General features: G+C 36.2%; 2 protein-coding genes across 3 annotated transcripts; one reads left to right on the top strand and one right to left on the bottom strand.

Annotated features, from left to right (window-relative positions):
• Window positions 1-1,305: 1,305 nt before the first annotated feature.
• Window positions 1,306-6,672, top strand: LOC120629992. 2 transcript variants are annotated; one of them, XM_039899105.1, is made up of 5 exons: window positions 1,306-1,374; window positions 2,417-2,636; window positions 3,643-3,836; window positions 5,962-6,171; window positions 6,487-6,672. In XM_039899105.1, exons 1-5 carry the CDS (start codon window positions 1,332-1,334, stop codon window positions 6,528-6,530), a joined length of 711 nt encoding a protein of 236 aa, XP_039755039.1. In that variant the 5' UTR covers window positions 1,306-1,331; the 3' UTR covers window positions 6,531-6,672. The 2 variants fall into 2 exon arrangements, with proteins under 2 accessions (XP_039755039.1, XP_039755040.1); XM_039899106.1 differs by lacking the exon at window positions 1,306-1,374 and adding an exon at window positions 1,533-1,591.
• An 8,478-nt stretch (window positions 6,673-15,150) lies between these two features.
• LOC120629869 lies at window positions 15,151-15,850 on the bottom strand. Its single transcript, XM_039898942.1, has one exon. It carries the CDS (start codon window positions 15,812-15,814, stop codon window positions 15,239-15,241), a length of 576 nt encoding a protein of 191 aa, XP_039754876.1. The 5' UTR covers window positions 15,815-15,850; the 3' UTR covers window positions 15,151-15,238.
• Between the last annotated feature and the right edge of the window lie 8,432 nt (window positions 15,851-24,282).

Genomic DNA, 24,282 nt, shown 5'->3' with positions numbered 1-24,282 from the left:
AATTTATAATAATGACAGTGTTGAAGAAACGGAACGCACTATGCTGACATATGGATTTCTGCATCAATTTTATATACAAAAGAAATACAATGTGTACAGCACTGATCGATTTGCTGTGATGTCCCCCTGATCAAAAGCAGGTTGGTAGATGTTAACAGATAATGACAGACAGTTTTGAAGAAACTTAACGCTTTATGTTGACATGAAGATTTATGTATCCATTTTATATACTATAGTCGTATGTAATAGGCCCGTTTTGACATTTGTGCAAGACCATAGAATGTATCTTGGAACGAAACTGAAAGAAACAATAAAATAAAAATCAATGACATACAGTGTTTTAAAAAATACGTAAATTTTTTTGGGACGTTAAATAATGTGAAAGAGTATATCGCGAGTATTCTTTTTGCGCTTACTTTATAGTAGCATGCAATTTATAATTCTTGCGAAACGTTCCGAAAACAGTTACGTTCTCAGTCTTTTTTTTTTATACCAGAGCTGTAACCATTTTTTTACTGAATATCTAAATTAAATATTGTGTAGTTATCTTTACTGCGAAGAATGAGCTTGGTTCTCAAAATGGGTTCTAAATAATGAGTCTGAGTTGATGTATCTGACCAAGCGGCACATGACTGAAGCGTCCCCGCGCGCACCGCGCAGTTTTTCGTTCCTCATCTTGTAAAGTTGACTGTGCGCTCGTTTAAGTTTGATATATATTGTTTACTATTACGTTAACTATGGCTCTTCTATTTTGGACATTAATTTAAACATAGTGATTTGACTCGATTTTTGTGTTTGTTGTTATTTAGTACTAACTCTGTTTCAACTTGTTGAAATGTGGACGTATAAACAACAGCCAGTTACGCGTATTGGTTGTGAAGTTAAAGGAATACTTTGAACGAACGAACACTTTACAATACATAATAATATCAATCAAGTACTGATACAAGCTTGAATAGATTTATCGTGAGTATCGAGTCCCGAGTCTTATGGTTCCATAACTAGTTACGTCGCGATGACAAATGTCAAAACGGGCCTATTACATTTTTACGACTATAAAGAAATACAATGTGTACAACACTGATTGATTTGCTGTGATATCGTTGTGTTGCTCTATTCCCCATTAATTGCAATATGGCCGCAAATTGCAAATGTCTCCCGTACGCAAGACTTAATGTATAGGACGAGCAATGTCTACTCTCTCAGACGTGTTGATTTAAGGTCGTGACCAACTCGAAATTGTTTGCTACTAATTTCCCAGGATTCCCCAGTAACGAGGTTAAGATTTCTGAAATTGAGTTTTGATTGGATTGAAACGTGAATTGTCAAGGATGTCCCTAAGGGTTTGGAGTATTGTAGTCATACTGTATCAAAGTAAGTTCCCGGCCATTTTCAATCGCCTTCAGAAAGGAAGTCATAAACTCGAGGCGAATTTATGTTTTTAATCTATACCAGCTGTTCTCTGTGACTTTGTTTGCAATTTTTTCCGTGGCCTTTCTTATTTTCCGTGATAAAAGTATCATAATGAAAGACGCAATCTCAATGAAAAATTTTGCCAATGTAGCTTAAGCTATGAAACCGTGCATTGGTGGTAAAGGCTATATTTTTAGACTAGCTGTCCCCCGCGACTACATCTGCCTTAAAAGATATACATAAGTTATCGCAGATTTTTTTTTTGAAAGCTTTATTTACCTCTGATTTTGAAATATTTTTAATTGGTGCTATACTCTTTTCGGTCTTAGCGTGATATATTATGATATGATATATTGCCTTCCTCAATTAATAGACTGTCCAACACTTTAAATCGGATCAGTAGTTCCGAGTTCCTTAGATCATCGCGTTCAAGTAAACCAACAAAACTCTTCAGCTTAATGTATTAGAATTAGAATCCCCGCAGTGGCGTGCATAAAGGGTATGCACAGGGTATGCAGTTTATATGAAATGAAGAAAATCTCCAGTACGAGTTATAAAGAACTTAAGGATAGGCTTTGCAAGAATTAAAGAAAAGCCGACCCTTAAGTATTTATAACTCGTATTGGAGATTTTCTTCATTTTGTATCATCTGCATTCCCTGAGCGTACCCTCTATGCACGCCACTGATTCCCCGGGAACGATACTGAAATGATTATAATGCTCTTCTAATAATTTTAAAAGACAATGTGAGATGGTGATAACAAAAAAAACATCCGGCTAAGTTTGTTTTGGGCTTCTTCTTAGACCAGGACGCGTTTGGAACCCTCGTAGCTTCAGTTTTAAGTTTACGAATATCATCATCTCAATACCGTGTAATTCTCATGTACGCATCAAAAGTGCCACCTATGGGCCTACTTGAATAAAGATATTTTTGACTTTATTAGTATATTTTCAGGGCAATTGCAGTTTTTAACCAAGTTATAGTGGTGTAAATAAATTACAGCTATAATATGCCTGATCATCAGCTGGTACACCCTCGAATGTCACTTCGCCCCTACCAGCACGGAACTGCACGAGGTGACCCTGATAAAGCTGCTATACCTCTATGACCCGGAAGCATGCGGCAGGGTACACTTCTACAACATCACCATGAAAGACACCAGGGAATCCTACTCCACGATCATGTGGCTTGTGAAAAACAGTATGGCTTCGGCTTTCAGGAGGTATCTTTCAGTTATTTTAATTATTGATTAACACAGATTTAAGAACATACAGAATCCTCATCCAGCCTTTATAGTATGCAGTCAGTGGCGTGCATAGAAGCTATGCACAGGGTAAGATGATATAAAATGAAGAAAATCTCCAGTACGAGTTATAAGAAACTTAAGGACTAGAAAGCATACCCCCAAGTGTATATAAGTCGTATACTGGAGATTTTCTTCATTTTATATAATTTGTATACCCTGTGCATACCCTCTATGCACGCCACTGACTGCATACAAAAATGGCTGCATGAGAGATGCAGAGTCAGTAAACGTTTGGAACATTAGAGGTAAAATAATGACTGTCAACTGCTAAATAGTATGAAGTATACGTTTGTTTGTGTTGTTTGTTTGTTCGAGAAACGCTACTAAAGTGGAGTGGTTATTGATGCTTCAATATTAGTTGTGTGCACGGTTTCTGTATGTTCCTATTTCTGTGTTTATTTAATGGAAGGAAACAAAAACTGAGCTATGGGCTTAAACTTTTTTATTTCCACTTGTAAGAGATAATGCAGTCTGAGATAGTTGCGGGCTAAACTGTCAGTAGTAGTAGAGTACGGCAGTTTTATTAAACTCTTATTCCCTACTAGGTTTCTACGCGACATCGGACCGAAACGCTTATTTGCTAAGTTTATTCGGCTGTGCGTATACTGTTTCGAACACTTTTCTAGGCCCTGCTAATTGCCTTTCTTCGTGTAAACAGTGAACAATAATGAAAGTTTATCATTTTTCAAGTTATATGAGCGAAAATTTAAGTTTGGGTTAGATAATAAAAAAACAGAAAATAGCAAGCACTCAACCAATACCCACAGCGGATGTACAGTAAGGGCCGAGTCTTTGAAGTAGCCGACGCCCGCCTTTTGGCATGAACCAATATTTGTTATTTGTTATTAGCGAACGTATTAGGATTATTATGTACGTATTCTGACTTCACGTCATAACACTTTCCTCGTTGTCCAATTTTCAGCAAAATCCATCTATGGCTATGTCTTCACGTGCTGTGGTTTGGACTCTCCATCGCCAACGGGACGCATGGACAAAGGCATTGCGGCTTTTATGCAGTTGTGGTACCGTTCACCATCACCGGCGTCACACTGCTAGTCGTGGATCTGATCTATATGTCACTGTTCCTCCAGAATGTTCAACAGACCAATTCGCAGAGTAAGAAAAAGTTTTTATATGATCACACCAATGTATTGAACGTACAGTAGGAACTACTTCTTCACGCAATCCGAGTTATGTGAGCACACTTTACCTAAGCCTTTATTTTGTGCCTCAACTTAAGTTAAAATAAAAATGGCAGTACAGAAGCGGACGAGCTCTGTCACAAAAAGGTCTACAACTTCTTAAATAAGAGAGTAGTGGAGGAGCAGGCTACATCGAAACATCCTCTAATAATCCTCGGTCGAGTTATCTGACACTCATTACACTTGAATAAATATAAAATATACTACGACAAAACACACATCGCCATCTAGCCCCAAAGTAAGCGTAGCTTGTGTTATGGGTACTAAGATGACTGATGAATAATTTTATGAATAATATACATAAATACTTAAAACACCCAGACACTGAAAAATATTCATGCTCATCACACAAACATTTTCCAGTTGTGGGAATCGAGCCCACGGCCTTGGACTCAGAAAGCAGGGTCGCTGCAAACTGCGCCTATCGGCCGTCAAACTTACTATTGTAGTAACGCATACCCACTTATAAACTTCCGCCTATTTATAAAGTTGGATAAAAACCTGTGTATTCAATCATGAAATGAATGCACACAAAGCTAATCGATCTTCCAAGCGGATGGTTCTGTCTTTGTGTGGATTTATGTGTATAAATCTTACGCTCCGTGACCTCAAGTATTTATATATATTCATATAAATCAAGTAGTAGATGTTGTAATATTTATATTAGATACAAATGCCTCAGTTCCAAAGTTTGCAGAAATAAGGTGCATTGGGCTAAATTTCTAAAATCGCAAACTTGCAATCAAACTGCCTGTCCAGTTTAGTGAGATAACTTAGTTAAGTTAATTTGTGTATCTGCTGATATATAGCTGATAATTGGGTGGATGGGTGGGTGGGTGGTTGGTTAAACTCTCAGGCATGCAGGTTTCCTCGCGATGTTTTCCTTCACCGTTGAAGCTGAGGACATAGTTTACGGTCGCTTTAGGGTAGTACAAAAAAAACCCGACTTACTTGACCCGATAGTTATTTTCATATATTGTATAGTGTTTTAAAAGGACCTTTTAGTTGCTTGTAATACAAAAAAGATTGAACAAAGACAATTATTAGGTATAAATTGAATATACTAAGCACAGCGACATAACAGCGAAGAGCTGCTGACTGTATCTTTCGTGCTCGGGTACACTCGGAAGTCCTGAGTTCACCCGATCAAGCCTTTCACGTCATGGCGTGACGGTTCAGTCTAACCTACGGAAAAATCCGTGTGCTGTGCGCCAATAGAAGTTTTCTTCATTCTTTGGATCATTTATAGAGTCTCTAATAGCACCCAATTTGAATATAACCCATTTACATATTAAACTTCTAACTTTGTTATAAGATCCAATGATTTGGCCAGGATTGGACACTTAATAAATCCGGGAATTCGATTTAATATCGTCCCTTCCGACCTCTCCGGAGCCCGGCCTAAGAGGCCGAGGATTCTGTAATATGTTAATCGCCTATATTATGCCAAGCCGGCCGTATTAATATGGTTACATTAGAACATGCTACAGGGATATTGCTTACTTCTTTTTATTTTTTAACCAACTGTTGCCCGCGGCTTCGTACGCGGTTTTTTCGATTTTTCATGAATACTGCGGGAACCGTACATTTTCCCGGGATAAAAAGTAAAATATAAATAACCAGGGTATTATCTATCTCCATTCGAAAATTCAGTCAATTTGGTTCAGTAATTTTCGCGTGAAAGAGTAAGAAACATCCATCCGTCCATCCTTACAAACTTTAGCTGTATGATATTAATATTATTGATTGATTGATTGATTTGTAGATTGATTAAGATTGAACGTAATCACGTTAAAACATATGCCAATAGCTGAGTAGTTTAAAATAAATGATTCAGATTAATCCAGTATGGTTTATTTTCGAAGTTGGCGTGTATTTCATCGGATGCCTATTTGGTCGACTGGGGATCTAATTTGGCCACCCCGATAGGGAAGCCGCAGCGTTACCCACTAGGCGGTCTCCCCTTCTCCCCTTTCACACCGGTATTTTAATAATTTAACAAATTCCCAACTCGAGAAAAAAAACCAGTTAGTTTTCAGTCTCAATCCTCAACTTCATGAACTCAAGCTCCCCAAGCAGCATCCGATGGATCAACAGGCCATTCCCCTGGCCGGCACAGTACGTGTGCGATGAAGACAGCACCTGGATCTCGCTGTTGTTCGCCTACATCAGCTGCAGAGGTGTCGTGCAGTGGATCATCAACTTCTGGTTCATCAAAGACAATTATTACGAAGGTCTTGCAGCTTACCGTAAGATTTTCCGCTATATCTTTTACTAGCTGTAGCCCGCATTCTTTGTCCACGATTTTGAAAAATCCCGTGGCAACCGATAGTTTTCTTGGCATAAAAAATAGCCTCTGTTACTCTCGGTCCTTTCAACCAACTCTATGCCAAAATTAAATTGGTTACTTCGTTAGGGCGTAAAATAAGGGCAAACAAACAAACACACTTTCAGACATATGTGAATTAAATTTACACCAATAAACATCCAAAATACAATCCAAAAAGATCATAAGGTACTCTTATTAAGTTACATTTTAATGTATCGATATTGGAATATTCCAGATCGTCTTCAAAGGGAGAAATCAAGGCTAAGATCAAAGGCGTGACAATCTATAGTCAATCTCTTATTCCTTTTGTTTGTGGACCTACAAAGGCTTGTGTATGAAGACTTCACATTATGCTTTCACGAGATTATCTGCAGAAGTATAACATCATACATAATAAAAAATATATTTCGTATGACGTCACATCTTTTTGGGAAATAATAAGATTCAGAGAGCTCCTTTGAAACTATATTTAGCTTTACGTTTCTTATTAAATATTAGTTGATGAGACTTTGTCCTGGTTTATTTCTCTTTTTTGCAAATAAATCCGTTGAACCATTCATAAACATTCATGTTCATTGCACAAACATTCTCCAGTTGTGGGAATCGAACCAACGGCATTGGACGCAGAAAGCATCGTCGCTGCCTACTGCGCCAATCGGCCGATGAATGAATTAATTGTGCTGTATTAGTATTTTTTTTTTATTTGAAGCATCAGCTGTTACAATATTCATAGGTACAATATAAATAAATGTATAACTAAATGTACACATTAAAACTTACTGTAATAGTTTAAAGTAGATTAGGTGCTTCTCAATTTATTTCAGCCTAAAATACGACCTTGAGTATTTTATGTTATAACGTGAATTACCTAAATTCCAGCGGGAAGCGGTCCTGGATAGCGCTTTCCTGGGATAAAAAGAATCCTATATCTGTTTCCAGGGAGCATGGTATCGTCGTGCCAAATTTTGTAAAGACCGATGGTTATGGTTTAGCCGAACATAGCTTACACATAAACAGACACAGGCATTTATAATATTAGTATAGATTTGCACGCTCGCAAAGAGTCTTGAGTCGCTTATACGACTACGTAACGTCGCTTTTACGTAACGCAAACACTATACAGTCATAACTATAGCGCTACGCATTTTAGATCGAAACTCTTAGATAAAATCGACAAATGTTTCATCCCGAAAACAACCGATTGTTTTTTGGGTTTTTTATTATATTTAATTATTAATACTAAACAGCATATTTCATATATTTAAGATTCTCTAATTCTGTCCTACTAAATTGTTTAAAAAAGCACTAGCTGTAGACAAATTTGAGCTGGTCAATTTGGCAAATATAAGGCAGAAAAATTCTATTATGAAACTATAAAATGATGTTGGAAAGGAGCAATCTGTTGAGTTGTCTGTGGTGGAATCTGTCTTGCAAACCTGTGGTAGAGTCACTACAAACCGTTTCAATAGTACTTAAGAATTATGAAGTTGAATTTTAATTTGTTTCACTTTGACGTTTTAGTGCTCGGATTCTCAAAAACGATTTCAATTACAATTTCAATTTATTTACATTTCACATTATATTGCTCATACATTGTTCGTAATAATATCACAATAATATCAAAAGCAATTGTAATGAAAACCCTGTTAGGGCGAAGCAATTGGGGTAGTATAGAGGCAGACCATTTAATAATAAAAAATATGATAATTCATTATTTTAAATAAACGTTTACCGGGTAATGTCTCATACTATTATTATTAATGCGATCGTATGTCGCACCGATTTTGATTAAAATGAAACACAAAGATGCATGCATCTTTGGGACTGACATAAGATACACTTGAATCACCTTAAACGATTTTGACTCAATTTTAACATAGCATCCTGGAAACGTACATACTTTTTATCCCGTGCAAGATAACGTTTTCTACAAGTTTTTTTTAAAAGCGATAGAATCTATATAGAGCGATAGGATTTTCGTGTGATGAACATGAAAGTTTTTCAGTGTCTGGGAGTTTATATGTATATTATAAGTTTTAATGTATATTAATCATAAAAATATTCATCAGTAATTTTAGTACCCTTATAACAAGCTACGCTTACTTTGGGGCTAGTTGGCGATGTGTGTATTGTCGTAGTATATTTATTTATTTATTTAATCTGAAAGAGATCCTTTGGACGCTCTATTTTCTATTCTTTTTCTTCAATATATGCGTTTACTTTGAAAAAATGTGTGTGCAATAAAGCTTTTAAACAAACAAACAAACAATCTCGGACAAAATCTGGGATGTAAAAAAACCGGATAAACGGGTAGTAGTTAATAAAACCTAAAGAAAATATATTCCGAGATAGAGATACCCATTAAAAAGACCAATAAAATAGGAGAACTAAAAATTCTCGGTGAAAAGCCATTGAATTATTTAATGAAAGAGCTGCTGTTCTTTAAAATTCCGTGAAACGGGAAACTATTCAACGTGGACTATTCAGTTTAAAGGAGACCACTCCTTGCTGCTACGAGAAGTTAAATAATTCACTTTGAATTATTAAGAGCTAACAAATAATTAAATTGAATATTTAGACCCTAAGGCGAAAAAGTAATTTAGCAAAATAAAGCTTAGTGCCTGTTGGTGACCTACATTAACTAAACAAGGTTGTTGTATTTGGTAAGAAGTACTAGGATACCATCCATAACAAGAAGTTATCACTATTTTGCTCTTTAACTCGATTTTTTTTTTTAAGTTTTTAGAAAACTTCTGTGGGAATTATCCCATGTCCGTCTGCAGATGTGAGAAATATCTATCCAGAACTTCATCAAAATCAGGTAATAAACAACAAAACACAGCTTCCCTATCCCTATCCCTACTAATATTATAAATGTCAATGTAAGTTTGTTTGTTACGCTTTCACGCAAAAACTAACTAACCGATCCTCATGAAACTTGATACACATATTTTTGGAAGTGTTAGAAGTAATATAGGATACTTTTTATCCTAACATTAAGCTCGGTTCCTTTGGGAGAGGGGATGAAAGTGTTTGACGATTTTATACCATAACTCAGACAAATTATAACCGATTTGAAGAAATATTTTTGTACTATAGAGGTTATATAATATGTGTTCAATTTTGCCCAATCTTTGTTTAGATCTGAATGTGGTTGGAGATAGAGGACAGAACTCCTCAGCGGACAGCAGCAAACCCCTCATTTAAGACTTAGCGATACTGAATCCTTGAATTTTTTTTAGAACTACAGGTATATCGTATGCCACATCAAAATACAAAATCAAACACAGACAAAGTCGCGGGCAACAGCTAGTATATAATAAAAGGTCCAGATTAAGATTATTTGGTCCATCATTTGAAAGATTCGTAAATGACCGTCCCGCAAATGATCTATTATACCTTTTGTTCCCTGTCACAAAATACTGCAAATAATCAGATTAGTGGCCTAAAAGTATCACCAAATATTATTCGATTGCGTGAGGTAAAAGCACCCAAGATAACAGCTTATAAGTAGTAATCGTTAAACTGAGCAACGAAATCGTATTTTAAGCTGATTCATATGCAAAACTTGTGAACCATTAATTTTTTTTATCAAATGATAATGGTCACGCCCTCATTTATTTGGCTGAGGCATTAAGTAACACTAACCTTAAGTGAGGGGCTCGCTGCAGTCTGCACATGAGTTCTGTCCTCTATCTCGCTATCACCAGATGTTCACGATACACAATTTGGGTAAAACTAAAAAATACCACCATTTCAACTAAAAAAGGTGTATTGAAATGAGAGAGTTATAATAAGACGAAGTTATGGTGCATAATCGACAAATAATTCATTCGGGATTCGGGATTCGGGATACGGATCCCGAAAACAACCGATTGTTTTTTGGTTTTCTTATTATATTTCATTAGCAGGTCAAATATATTAGGTACAAAAATACACACATCGCCACCTAGCCCCAAAGTAAACGTAGCTTGTGTTATCGATAGTAAGATAACTGATGAATATTAATGAATAATAAAAATAAGTATTTGTAATAGGCAGATACAAACACGCAATCATTAAAAAACATTCATGTTCATTCACAAAAACACATTCCAGTCGAACCCACAGCCTTACGCCAATCGGATGTCAAAAAAAAAAAATATTTTTTATCGCTCTATTTTCTATTCTTTTTCTTCCATATTTGCGTTTACTTTGAAAAAATGTGTGTGCAATAAAGCTTTTAAACAAACAAACAAACAATCTCGGACAAAATCTGGGATGTAAAAAAACCGGATAAACGGGTAGTAGTTTATAAAACCTAAAGAAAATATATTCCGAGATAGAGATAATCGGATGTCAAAAAAAAAATATTTTTTATTGAGCGAACCCGATCAATATCTAACTATACAGTTATGTGGAAACACAACTTCGTAGTAATTTCAGAAACACTTTGTGATATGGATAGGAATTATTAATTTATGCGGATAGCGCTGTTTCGAACCATTAGCACTATAGATGCTAGCAGGATGAAATCATTTCCCCCTTTGTGACTCCCAAATTAACTCTGACCCCTTTCACTATACAAGCCTATCCTAACTTACAATCCTCCAAGGACTTAACTAAAAATTCAAGGCTTAGATAAGCTCTCTCTTTCTCGACTACTTTAATCGAAATTCTTTTAATTAGGAACCAAAATAGAAATTACAATTTTAGAAAAAAAAATGCCATTAAATTTTAAAAATTACGAAGAATTAAACGAAAATCCACAGCGCCACCATACGATGATTGCTCTTCTTTCAACATATTTTAACAGTTTCTTAATCTGTAGAATTTTTCTATCTTGTGAGAGATGAGAGTGGAGCGGCCTGCTTCCAAGCAGCCTTGTCCTTAAGGAATTCATTAATCGTGTTGTAACCACCATTAATTAAATGTGTTTTAATACATTCTTTAAACTTAGGTAAAGATATCATGCCATGTATATTACCTTTGGTATCACGTAATAAAAGCATATAGCAGCGAAGGATTTCAGTACTTTTTCTTTTTCAGACGATATGCCGATATCACAAATTTATGTCCGTTTCTAGTAAGTCGATATTATATATCGATAGCATATATATATATATAGCTACTGTAAGTATATCTATTTCTTTAAATTTGGCACGACGGGATTTTTTTTATATTAATAGCGGGCAAACGAGCAAGTGGGTCACCTGATAATAAGTGATCACCGCCGCCCATAAACATCTGCAGCACCAGAGGAGCCACCGAGGCGTTGCCGGCTTTTAAGGAATTTGTTTATCCGCCCCTTGAATAACCCTAGATTGTATTTTTGAGGAAAAACATCAAATGGGAGATTGTTCCATAATTTGCAAGTTCGCGGTAGAAATGATCTGGTATTTCGAACAGTAATATTCAAATCATCAAGGCATAAAAATCGGTTACGTGGTTTAGGAGGAGCCATCGGTCAGCGGCTGAAAGCGACTTTGTCTTATCTTACGTAGATATATTATTTATTCTATACCTCACAATGACTTAATGATCATTATGAGGCAGTATACAGCGCCTTCAGATGCGTTACCATGGCTTGTTTATGATAGAGTCCTATCTTATGAAGAAATAATATTCTATGCCTATAATGTTTTAATAATGGTCATTATGAGGCAATATACAGCCTTTAGATGCGTTATCATGGCTTGTTTACGATCCACGAAGTTTTCGACCTACTCAAGAAATAAAAAAAAATCAATTTCAAGTAGGCTCAGTTTATAAGACCTTTTGAAACGTCAAGACTGTCTGTTTGTAGTGACTCTACCACAAAGTCTACTAAAGATAGAGTAAAAAGAATATTCATGCTTTAAAACTGTTTCTCTTATAATATAGAAGGGTATGCCCAGCTGTGGGCCGTCTAAGGCTGCTGATGATGATACAAAAAATACAAACAATCAAAATATTTCTTCGCTGTAATATGAGACTAGATATAGATTTATTTAAAACGCTGTGGAAGTTTCAAGTAAGTTTATCTCTAGCTTTTAGCGGGACCGCGTCTCATTATGTAGCCGTGGGAATAATGAACAGCTTTGTGTGAACGATACCATTATAGTCTCGACTATAGTGTTTCAAATACGTCGCTCTTTTTATATTATAAAAGATCGTCCTACTTATTATAAAACACCGGTATAACGCTGGGAATGTCTTTTTTAGTACGTTGGGACGAACTCTGAAAATAACTATTCGTTATTATTATTTTACTAGCAGCATTCCAGCAACTTCGCCGCGTTGAATTTCTTATATCCCGTGAGATTAAGAAATTTTTCCGCAATCCGTCTCCAGAAATCAAGCTTCAGCCAAAGCTAAAAGCAAATTGTACCAAATGTATGGATTTAAATACTATTTTAAATCCCCTTCTGTGTAAAACGGTATCCGTTTTGTCACTGCAAAGATATCGAGTTATTTGGAAACACATTTTTTTTTTCAAATAGTATTACTGTCAACCATCCTATCTGTCCATTGGTGTTTATGGCAAAGTCAAAGTCAAAGTCAAAAATATCTTTATTCAAGTAGGCCCATAGGTGGCACTTTTGATGCGTACATAAGAATTACACGGTAGTGAGATGATGGCGATAACCACATTCGTAAACTTGAAACTGAAGCTACGCGGGTTCTAAACGCGTTCTGGTCTAAGAAGAAGCCCACACAACAAACTTAGCCTTTTAGCCTTAGGCATTTAGCCCAGCTGTGGACTGTTATAGGCTATTGATGAAGTATAGCTGCCGTATTTTTTTTTGTTTCATACGTTTTACAACCACCGATTCGGAAGGCAGATATTACTGAGAAGATGAAGAAACCGGGAAGAAACTCAACAGTTGCTCTTTTCCACCATTAACATTTTAAACCTCAACAGCATTAAAGTAAACTGATGGAATTTATTTTACGGCCCATTGGCAACGACCCCGCTTCCTGAGTCCAAGGCCGTGGTTTCGAGTCCCAGAACTGGACAATGTTTGTGTGCGGAACATGCATCTTTTCAATGCTGGGTTTTTATCTGTATATGTACATTATAAGATGAAAAAAAATCATCAGTTATCTCAGTACCCATAACACAGGCTACGCTTGCTTTGAGGCTAGAAGAGAAGTTAGAGGTGCGTGCCGGGAATCTAACTCGGCCGAAGCCTTACCCAAAAGGCTATCACTGCGTTTTTTTTTTTTAATATGTAACATACCAACTCGGACATCGGTATTTTCAATAACATTATATAGGTTAGTCATAATTTCGCAAAATCATGTTATTAATAAATTCCGACGAAAATCAATTTATTCATATTTTTTGTTTTATATAGTAGCAGTTTTTGCACCATCAAAAATCTCACGATAATCCTTATAAGCGGGGATAGCGTTTGGGTAGGAGCTCGACTTCACTTTCTGGAGGCCGAGTTCGAATCTCCACCTCTAACTTTCACTTTCACCTCTAACCACTTCAACGGCAAAGTAAACCTGCATGCCTGAGAGATCTACATAATGTTCACAACGATGCAGGTTTCCTCAAAATGTTTTCCTTCGCCGATTAAAGCAAGTGATAATAAAATAATATTAAAAACGCACATAACTTCCAAAATCAGTAGTGCGTGCTGGGGCTCGAACTCCGTCTCCAAGAAAGGAAATCCAAAACCATACCAACTATCACCGCTTCAGCGCGTACGATTATGACACTTATATTAAAAGCATAAGCGTTATCGGTTTCTACGCGACATTTTACCGGAACTATTTCGCTTAGCGGTACGTCTATATCGGTAATGTGGAAACTAGCCAAGGCCATCATTGACCTCTCATTTATAAGAACACAGCTCACAGTGGCAGAGAGTTCGTCAGACCACTCTATTACACCGTGGCTGAAACAATAATGAACACCCCTTTTGTTCCACAAATTCTTTAATGAACCAATCTCCCATCGCCGTGAAGTCAACAGCGATCTGCTAATGTACCGTCAAGGGTCCAATCCATTAGCGCGGCGAGTAAACAAAGCCTAACAATGAAACCCTGCGCTTAAAAAATAAACGAGACGTTTAAGGGATCGCTTGGGACTCTAAAAATAGTGGGGTACTCATTTTTTATTCAGGTCTCTTCATTTAGCAGATGAAAGTATTGGGAAAGCAAATTTTTTTTCTTCTTAGAGCATAGTACAGTTTTTATTATTTTATAGTACCTAACAGTTAACGTTAAAATATGACGGGCGTATGGCGCAGTGGGAAGTGACCCTTTTCTTTGTCCAAGGCCGTGTGTTCGATTCGCAATACTGGAAAATGTTTGTGTGATGAACATGAATGTTTTCAGTGTCTGGGTGTTTGTATATTATGGAATTGGCATTGGAATTGTAACCCAAGACTTTGTGATTCGCAATTGAACTTGCTAGCTTCTAGTCAGCTCATAAACACTATATTTGTAACACAAATTAGAACAATTGAAGTGGCCGTCTGTGATTAAAATCTTGGCATCCAAAATTTTTATGTCCATTTGTAATTTTTATATTAGTTACTATAGTAATTTTTATATGAGGATCGGTTAAGTAGTTTTTGAGTAAAAGCGTAACCAACAAACTTACATTGACATTTATAATATTAGTACGGATAGGGATTTATGAACCAAATAATTCTAAATACCATTCCCTCCCTCCTATAATTCGAGTGTTTAAATAATTAGAAAATTAATTTTCTATTTCCCATATAATAGACATTTAGTTTTTCTCGCGCGACCAAAGGTTGGCTGTTAGAAAATGCTTAAGCATTAAATCCGCCTTTTGCATTAAACCGTTTTGTTGGCTGTGCAATAAAGTAAAAAAAAAACCCGTGTGCAATAAAGTAAAAAAAAAAGTGTACTTACGCCATATTGCATTCCGTGAAGGATAATAAGAAAAAAATACTTTATGATTGGTGGTTTATTCTCATGACAACAATTGAAGTGATTTCTATTTATAAAACTACGAGTTTATCAGAATTGAGTACAGAAATCCTTTAAGGCCCAAACGCAAATAAAGGTGCACGATCACTTAACCGCAGTCTCGCTGTTTTCTTCATATTCTGAAGATCATTCTCGGTTACAAACGCGACTTTGTAAAACTGTCCATTCGGTGTGAGAAGATAATACGACCCAATACTTTTCTGCACTTCTATAGGCCCTACTAAAGTCTCCGCTTGAGGATTTTCTGTGGTGGGTGGACCGTATGTGTTATCAGGGACGCCATATGTTTTTTCGGGAACCCCATAAGTCGTTGGTGGTGGAGTTTGTTCCTGTGGCAGGGTGAACGCTTGTCCGTCAGGCTTCCATCCTGAAGCCGGATACGGCCCGGTAGCTTCAGGAGGTCCGTAGATGTCCATTGGGGTAGGGGTAGTGTCTGTTGGTAGAGTGAACGCGGCACCGGATGGCTTCCAACCTGACGGTGGGTATGGACCGCCACCAGTAGTCGATTCCATTGTTGGTTCCGTTGTGGTGGGCGCCAACTCTTGCCTTTGAGACCTATACCTCGCTCGGAAGCGAGGTGGTTCAGCCACTACAGCCACGATTAGAGAACAGATGAACAAACACTTCATGGTTGATAAAAATGAACTGATAACTTGTCTAATTGTTGCTCGAGAATTAACTGATGCCAATCTAATCTAAGGTGCCCAATTTATACTGATATGATGGTGGTTTAATTGATCTTTGTACAACATATTTGGGAGGAGTTAAGGCCGTAAGCAGTATAGGCTAATGTGAGTATAGAGCTACAGAACACGTACCCAGTGACTGCCATTGAACTGTATGACGTCAGAATCCTTCAAGGATTCCCAATGCCTCTTGACGTCATGCATTAGATTACTGGGCGATGTCATTACAATTTAAACTTTAAGGGTTTCATATTAGGTACCTATTTTGAATTCTGTTATAAAGAAAACTCAGCGGAAAAACTTACACTCCAAATTGTGCTGAAGTTAAAAAAAAAACAAAACATGAGTAGGTATCTATGTTTATTTTTGTTTAGGTGAAGGTTGTTTACTTTCATTCCAGAAGGGAAAAGTGTTTATATCTTTTTGAAAAGTATTGATGGTATTTTAAGAAATAAAGTATGGTATTTTTTTTAATCCACTATTCGTTTCCAGCCCTTGACTGCAATCTCACCTGGTAAGTGATGATGCAGTCTGACGTGGTAGCTGGCTAACCTGTTAGAAAGTATGATCATACCCCCTAATCAGTTTCTACGCGATATCGTACCGGAACACTACATCGCTTAGCGGCATGTCTTTCTCAGTAGTGTGGTAACTAGCCACGGCCGAACTCTCCTACCAGACCTTTTAAAAAAAAAACTGAAAAACTCCCAAATTAGGCTAGGCTAACCTGTTAAGGGTATGTCAGTTATATTAAACTCATGGTTTTCAATAAACAACCCATTGACATCTTGGAGATGTCTCTTAAAAAGTTCAAAGTTTGTATTAAACGTAAGCTTATAGAAAAGTCCTATTATAGTATAAAGGACTGCGTAATCTATAAAAAAGCTTGGGTGTGGATGATTGATCTAACCAGGTTGCTCTACTAATAATTTTAAACGACAATGTGAGATGGTGATACCAAAAAAAACACCCGGCTAAGTTTTTTGTGGGCTTCTTCTTAGACCAGGACGCGTTTGGAACCCTTAGTTAGCTTAGCTTTAGTTTTAAGTTTACGAATATGGTAAGCGCTATCATCTCACTACCGTGTAATACTCATGTAATGTACGCATCAAAAGTGCCACCTATGGGCCTACTTGAATAAAGATATTTTTGACTTTGACTTTGACTTTGACATACCCCTAAGCGGCACGTCTTTGTCGTTAGGATGGTAACTAGCCACGGCCAAAGCAGAGAAAATCTAAACAAGACAGACATTCGACCCCTACGTGTTCATATGTATATGATATCATTATGTCACAATATTATAATAACACAGATCGCATTGTATGTAAATGCATTGCATTGAAAGTCGCGTTGCCGACACAATGCCATTCATGATCTACATGCGAAGCACTCCCTCTATTGAGGTCGAATGCACTCGTTAATAAATTAGTTTTATTAATTTTATTCATAATTAAATTGCCTCGTTGGTCTAGCGGTCGCACGGCTGCAATGGATTTGTATGTAACTGCCGGTAGTTTGAATACTGCCTTCCACGCTTTTAAAAGCGTGATATTAAAAATTCAAACAATTGTTACGGTAAATAATTAAAATTTAGGTAACTATAAATTCATAATTGCCAGATATTTTATTAAATTGATTAGGATTTTTACAAATTTGATTAATACCAAGCTGTTTTCTTCAAAACAGCTATAAATTTTAAAGTAAAATAAAAATAAATCGAAAATTCTTGAACACCGGAGTCCATCCATTTAGGATTTTATTTGCACGCTATAATAAGCTTAAATTTACCTACAATTCTTTAGCTCGGGTTTTGACAGAAAGTTTGTGAAACAAAGATCAGAAGTACAAGATTTGAGACTATAAGACGAGTGCAATAAGGCTAGTTTAACTTGAACGATACAGAGTTTGATATTACTTATTTATTTTTTATTTATTTATTCATTTTTTAATTCAATTAGTACGGTTAACACCAATTACATTAATATACTACGACAATACACACATTGACATCTAGCCTCAAAGTAAGCGTAGCTTGTGTTATGGGTACTAAGATGAGTAATGAATATTTTTATGAATAATATACATAAATACTTATAATACACATATAAACACCCAGACACTGAAAAACATTCATGCTCATCACACAAAAATTTACCAGTAGTGGGAATCGAACCCACGGCCTTGGACTCAGAAAGCAGGGTCGCTGCCCACTGCGCCAGTCGGCCGTCGGAAATACATAGCAGATTAAAACGAGAACAAAAAAATAAAATAAGGAAAAAATAAAATACAAAAAAAGAACAAACAAAAAACATAATTATAACAATTCAATTAACTTTACAATAGGTTTACCTACAAATAATTGTACTATCTTCTCAGAAAATCAAAAAATAGTTAAACCAAAAACATGGTTCTATAACGTATCCTCGATTGCGAGCGAGAAAATCCTATACAAAGGCTAATAGGAAACTTACCGCTCAGTGCACGCCGTTTTATCTGAAACAGGAATTAATAGAAATGAGTTGAAATTTTGATCAGAAAACAGTTATCACCACTGAAAATTACTATAATTCAACGTGGATAAGACTGAAATACATGTAAAATTAATTGAACTAACCGGAAAATTAACCGGAAGAGTGTTTACGTATTTCACGACAGGCTTGCGACAGGCGTAAATCTTGCGCGTCGCCATTCCAGCACCTTGGGACCCCAACGTGAAACGGTTCTCCGTTGCCACTATTGCCACTTCAGCTTTGCAACATTGACACATGTCACAAAATAAAAAAAAATCACAACCCTCCGTCTATTTGGGAAGTCTGCTAAAAATAAATAAATATACTATGACAATACAATTTTCGCCATCTAGCCTCAAAGTAAGCGTAGCTTGTGTTATGGGTGCTAAGATGACTGATGAATATTGTTATGAATAACATACATAAATACATATAATATGCAGATAAAAACCTAGACACTAAAAAACATTTATATTCATCGCACAAAAATTTTCCAGACGTGGGAATCGACCACGGCCGACTCAGAAAGCAGGGTCGCTGCCCACTGAGCCAGTCGGCCGTCGTATAAATGTAGCCTTATTTGAGTGGAAATAAATGAAAAGCGTGAATAAACATTTTATTTCAGTGCGGGCAGTTTCACCGGACCTTTATCATGCCATTTTAAGTTTATCTTTCGACAATTACTGGGGGCCAGCGGTTAAACTAAAAGGTTCATTGTCTAACTAACTTCATTTGAATTGTTTTGCTGGAATATTCTTGCAATAAAAGTTGGTTAATATGAATGAAAGAGGTAATTTTAAAGTCCATTAAAATTTATTTATGGTTTATTCCAACGAAAGTGTTCAAGTTTTGCGATAAATGAATTACTTAGCGTGGCACGTGACAGCTACTCCATATCCTTACATGGTGTGACGTCAAAACAAGATTCATTGATATTGAATGGCTTTAAATATAATAATGACTTACTTTATGTAATTCGCTGAAATACTTATCTAAAAATTTGATAGTTTTCAAAATAGAAAATTAAGAAAGAATAAAATATTATTCTATAGCGCTGATTATCGAGATTTGTAACAACATAATTAGGAATAATCACACAACTGTCCATTAATATCTACTACCCATGAAAATGAGACAGTGATAACTCAGTGGGTAAGTCTTTGGATTTCCTTTAGGGGTACCTAGTTTGATCCCCAGCACGCGCCGCTTTTATTTCTTAGATATGAAGGAAATTAAATACCACTGTAACGGTGAAGGAAAACATCGTGAGAAAACCTGCATTCCAGAGAGTTCTCCATAATGTTAGGGTTATTTATTAATTAAAGATTATTTACTGTCAAACTTTTACTGTAAATGTTTAAATGTATAAAATAACATAATCAAGATCCTAGTATGACTAGAGAATTGTTATTTCCGGATGTTAATTATGAATGTAATTATTATAAATACTGTTTAGCGTAGATTTGTAATATTTGTTTATTCAACAATTATTTAAAATAGACTAAATGAATAATTATATTAATATTAAGTAAATTGTATAAGATTTAACATGGATTGCGAGTTCGTTTCCGGTTCGCGCATTTTTGCTAAATATCACGTGATCAACAACAATTTAGGAGGGGACAAAGATGGCGCCTCGGGGGGCCATTCTACGAAAATTTAGGCATTCGAACGCGAACGTTCAACGAAGTAGCAACTTGTGTTAATTAGTGTCGAGTGATAAATTAAAATAGAAGTGTAAAACTAATAAGGAAAATAAAAGTCAATAAATAATAAGAAAGTTGTTTGAACTCTTGGCCGTTGCCAATAATAATATGCGTGTGAAGTCTACCAATCCGCACTTGGCTGTCGTGGTGGACTAAGGTGGCCTAAGGGTGGACTAAGGTGGACTAAGGGTGGACTACGGTGGACTTAGGAGGATGAAAAAAAATCTATCTTACTAATTTTAGTTGTATGTTTGTTTGTCATTCTTTCGAACCCTAACTAGGTATTCAATCCACTTTTTTTTTTTATAAATAATATAGACAAGTGCTTGACTGCAATCACACCTGATGGTTAGTGATGATGCAGCTTAAGATGAAGCGCACTTGCCTAGAAGATGCCTATTCACTCTTTATTTGTAGGTACTCAAATTAACTAAACTTGTTCTTAGGCATAGAGTAATTGAAAGGAGGTAAATAACTTAGGCTACTTTTTATACCAGGTAAATTATGGTTCCCACGAAATTTGTAGAAAACCGCAACCGGAAGTGAGCAACAACTAGTATACTACATAGTAATAACACTCATATAATAATTATTGTTAAACAAAATATGTTAACAATTCCTAGAAACAATTTAATATTCAAAAGCGAATGAAATATCTTTCAATTGCGCATCGGAAGCTCAGCAGCTGGACACAAAGAGGGGCACATAATGAAGCAAATCTAGACAAGAGAGCGGTATTTGAAGCGAAGACAAATCCTCTCCGAGACATTCCGTGAAACGTTTGTTTTATTGCAATTATGTTCCGTTTAATTTTAATCCCTTTCTACCGAAAAAAAATGTAAGGAAATTGTTTCGAATAATTGGATTTAAAATAACATCTTCCGTAAATTTTAAGATGGCGCTACGGGAAGTTTAATTAAAAACTTCGTACCTTTTGGTTTTTTTTCCTTTGCCCTGTTTTGTGAAGTAATAACTACTTAAGGGGGGGGGGGGGGGGGGGGGGGGTTAACCGCTTCGTTACGTTACGCGCATTGGCGTGCATGAAAATCTCCGGTACGTGTTGAAAAAAACTTAAGGATAGGCATTGTAGGAGTTATAAAAAGCCTACCCTTAAGTATTTACAACTCGTACTGGAGATTTTCTTCATTTTATATCATCTGCATACCCTGTTCATACCCTCTATGCACGCCACTGGTTGCGCGTTACGGCGCCAGTCGGTCTGGCTTCCCTTTCTCACACGCATACGGCTGCGGTAGGCAGGCTCTTCCTGTCTCACTCTTACCCACTGCGCTAGACGTAATAATTAATATAGATAAGATATAATCTAAGCTTTTCTCAATTTAACAAATACAATGTTAAATAGCTCAAGTTAGATTACTTAAAGTAATCACTTCTGTCGGACGATCCGAGATGCACACGTTTTTTTTTATTCAATAGCTAGCTATATCGTCGTGTACCATTTTTACTTCAAATAATTGTAAGTTAAACACAGCAGCTTCGTTTTCAAAGCATAACAAATGGAAGAAATCGTGTTTGTTTGAGTTTACAAAAAAAAACCATAGCCAAGGATAAGTACCAACTATACAAACAGATACACTTTCGGGATTCATTATTACAACCCATTACCAGCCCAATACAGAGAACGGGTCTCCTCCCACAACGAAAAGTCCGCAGTCTAGAGCGGATTCCACACACCTTTGAGAGTTCTTCATAAAGTATGAAGAACTCTCAGGCATGCAGGTTTCCTGACGATGTTTTCCTTCACCGTGAAGCAAGTGATATTTAAATTACTTAAAACGCACATAACTTAGAAAAGTTAGAGGTGCGTGCTGGGATTCCAACTCGGCCCTCTGCAAGTGAAGTTGGCTTACCCAATTCGCTATCACCGCTTGTTCGAGATTATAATCCTTAACTAATAAAACAAATGCGGAAGTGTTTGTCCTTACTTCACACTCTAAGTAAGCAACAAATCAACAAGAATTTTATCATGGATTTAATTGAAGGGTTGGAGAGTTACAAAGGCTACTTTTTATACCATTGAAGCATAGGTTGTTACCACGGTCTTTCTTAAAAAACCGTAACAAACGCGGGCAGTAAGTATACATGAACATAAAACGTAGGTAGGTACATAATTCGAAGAGAAATTTGCTCCCTTAAATCATAGCACATTGAATAGCTATAATATACCTACAACAGATCTCTAATTATAATTTGACGGAATCGACAAAATCTTGTTGAGTGATGTTTGTTATGAATATTCCTATTAGTACGCTAAAATTGTCGGTCGATGTCTGAAAGGTCTAAGATGGAAGATTTAAGCGATTTGTAATAACCGTTGAATAAACAGATGTGCATCCATTCACTAAGAAAATATTTTTATTTAATTTATGTTAATTTTTAAAATAAATAAATTAAAATCATATCTTTACAAATAGATTTTTATCGTACGTTTTGATCAAACAAAGTAAGGTTTATATTTTACTTTGGTTTAATAATTGTTACACTTATACTTATGTCAGAGCTGTATAACTTTAAAAAATTACAACTATTGTTTTTTTTTTTACGAGAATACTCACATCGCCATCTAGTCCCAAAGTAAGCGTAGCTTGTGTTATGGGTACTAAGACAACTGATCAATAATTGTATGAATAATATACCTAAATAAATACTTATAACAAATAAATAAACACCCAGACACTGAAATTCATGTTCATTACACAAACCCACGGCCTTGGACTCAGAAAGCAGGGTAGCTGCCCACCGCGCCAATCGGCCTGGGTATATGTATATAAATAAGTATTTATGTATATTATTCATAAAAATTTATGTATATTATTCTTAGTAAAGCTAGGCTTACTTTGGGGCTAGATGGCGATGTGTGTATTGTCGTACTATATTTATTTATTCATTTATTAATAATAACATTTATTTTAAATATTCTATTAGAAATGTAACATTATGGAATGTGCAAAATAAATCAATTACCTTTGCAAAAGAATTAGTTCGGCCATTCCAAGGGATAATGCTACCAGCATCTCATCTATCATGCCTCGATTCTACTGTGTTTTATTTAAGTTAACTATGAATTTTAGTTTATAGCTATATGTCTATTTTGTAACCAAAATATAATTTTACTGTTTAAATCCTGTGACTCGGACCATACGCCAACTTCAAAGGATAAAACAGCACTTTAGCAATTAAATAGTTAATGGAACGATAGTAAATATGGAAATCTTATGGGGCCATCGCTAACTTTACAGTGGCCAGGGACTTGCGTAGCAACACCCACACTTCGCGAACGCCAATGTTTCCCGAGCGTGCAAACACTATAACGTCAGAATACGACACCTCGGGCGCAGCGGTGAGCGCTGTAGTTTAAAGTTCAAGGTCCCGGGTTCAATTCCATCATTCCCCTATAAGTTAACCCTTAACTGCAATCGCACCTGATGGTAAGTAGTAGCGGACTAACCAGAAGTATAAATAAAATAAATAAATAAATATACGACAATACACACGTCGCCATCTAGCCCCAAAGTAAGCGTAGCTGGTGTTATGGATACTAAGATAGCTGATGAATATTTTGTTATGAATATAATACACATAAATACTTATAATATATGTATTATCAACTGAAAAACATTCATGTTCATCACACAAACATTTTCCAGCTGTGGGAATCGAACCCACGACCTTGGACTCAGTTAGCAGGGTCGCTGCCCACTCGGCCGTCTAAATTTATATATATTGTATGGCAGTTCTAATAAACCCATATAAATTAGGGGAATAGTTTTCTAGCGACATTGTACCGGAATGCTAAATCGTTTAGTGTATTTCTCGGTAGGGTAACTGGCCACGGCCGAAGCCGAATAAATTTCAGAAATTATAAATTCCCAGTTTTTCCCTTCCGGGAGTCGAACCCACGTAAACACTAACGTCAAAAGAGCATAAGTCAAAGTCGGTCAAATATTTCTTTGTTCAAATAGGCACATAGATGGCACTTCTGATGCGTTGATTACATACAAAATGTGTACATAGCAGTGAGTAGTGATGGCGACAACTACATTCGATAGATACATTAGATACATAGAAGAGTGTTTTAGTAATATAGTTGAATGGATCAAATCGAATGAAGGTTTTATTTTAATCTAATTTGTGTCTCTTAGAACTCATTAATTGCCATAATCTAAACAGA

This window comes from Pararge aegeria, chromosome 15 (assembly GCF_905163445.1).
Source record: "Pararge aegeria chromosome 15, ilParAegt1.1, whole genome shotgun sequence".
Taxonomy (NCBI): domain Eukaryota; kingdom Metazoa; phylum Arthropoda; class Insecta; order Lepidoptera; family Nymphalidae; genus Pararge; species Pararge aegeria.
This window is presented reverse-complemented; position numbering and strand designations above follow the sequence as displayed.

What these genes read in the sequence shown, in the direction of transcription:
- LOC120629992 (XM_039899105.1), top strand. Translation starts at nt 1,332, where the DNA reads ATGTCCCTAAGGGTTTGGAGTATTGTAGTCATACTGTATCAAA. An exon ending in TCAACAGACCAATTCGCAGA is followed by an intron (nt 3,837 to 5,961) that starts GTAAGAAAAAGT and finishes GTTAGTTTTCAG; the next exon opens with TCTCAATCCTCAACTTCATG. An exon ending in CGAAGGTCTTGCAGCTTACC is followed by an intron (nt 6,172 to 6,486) that starts GTAAGATTTTCC and finishes GGAATATTCCAG; the next exon opens with ATCGTCTTCAAAGGGAGAAA.
- LOC120629869 (XM_039898942.1), bottom strand. Translation starts at nt 15,814, where the DNA reads ATGAAGTGTTTGTTCATCTGTTCTCTAATCGTGGCTGTAGTGGCTGAA.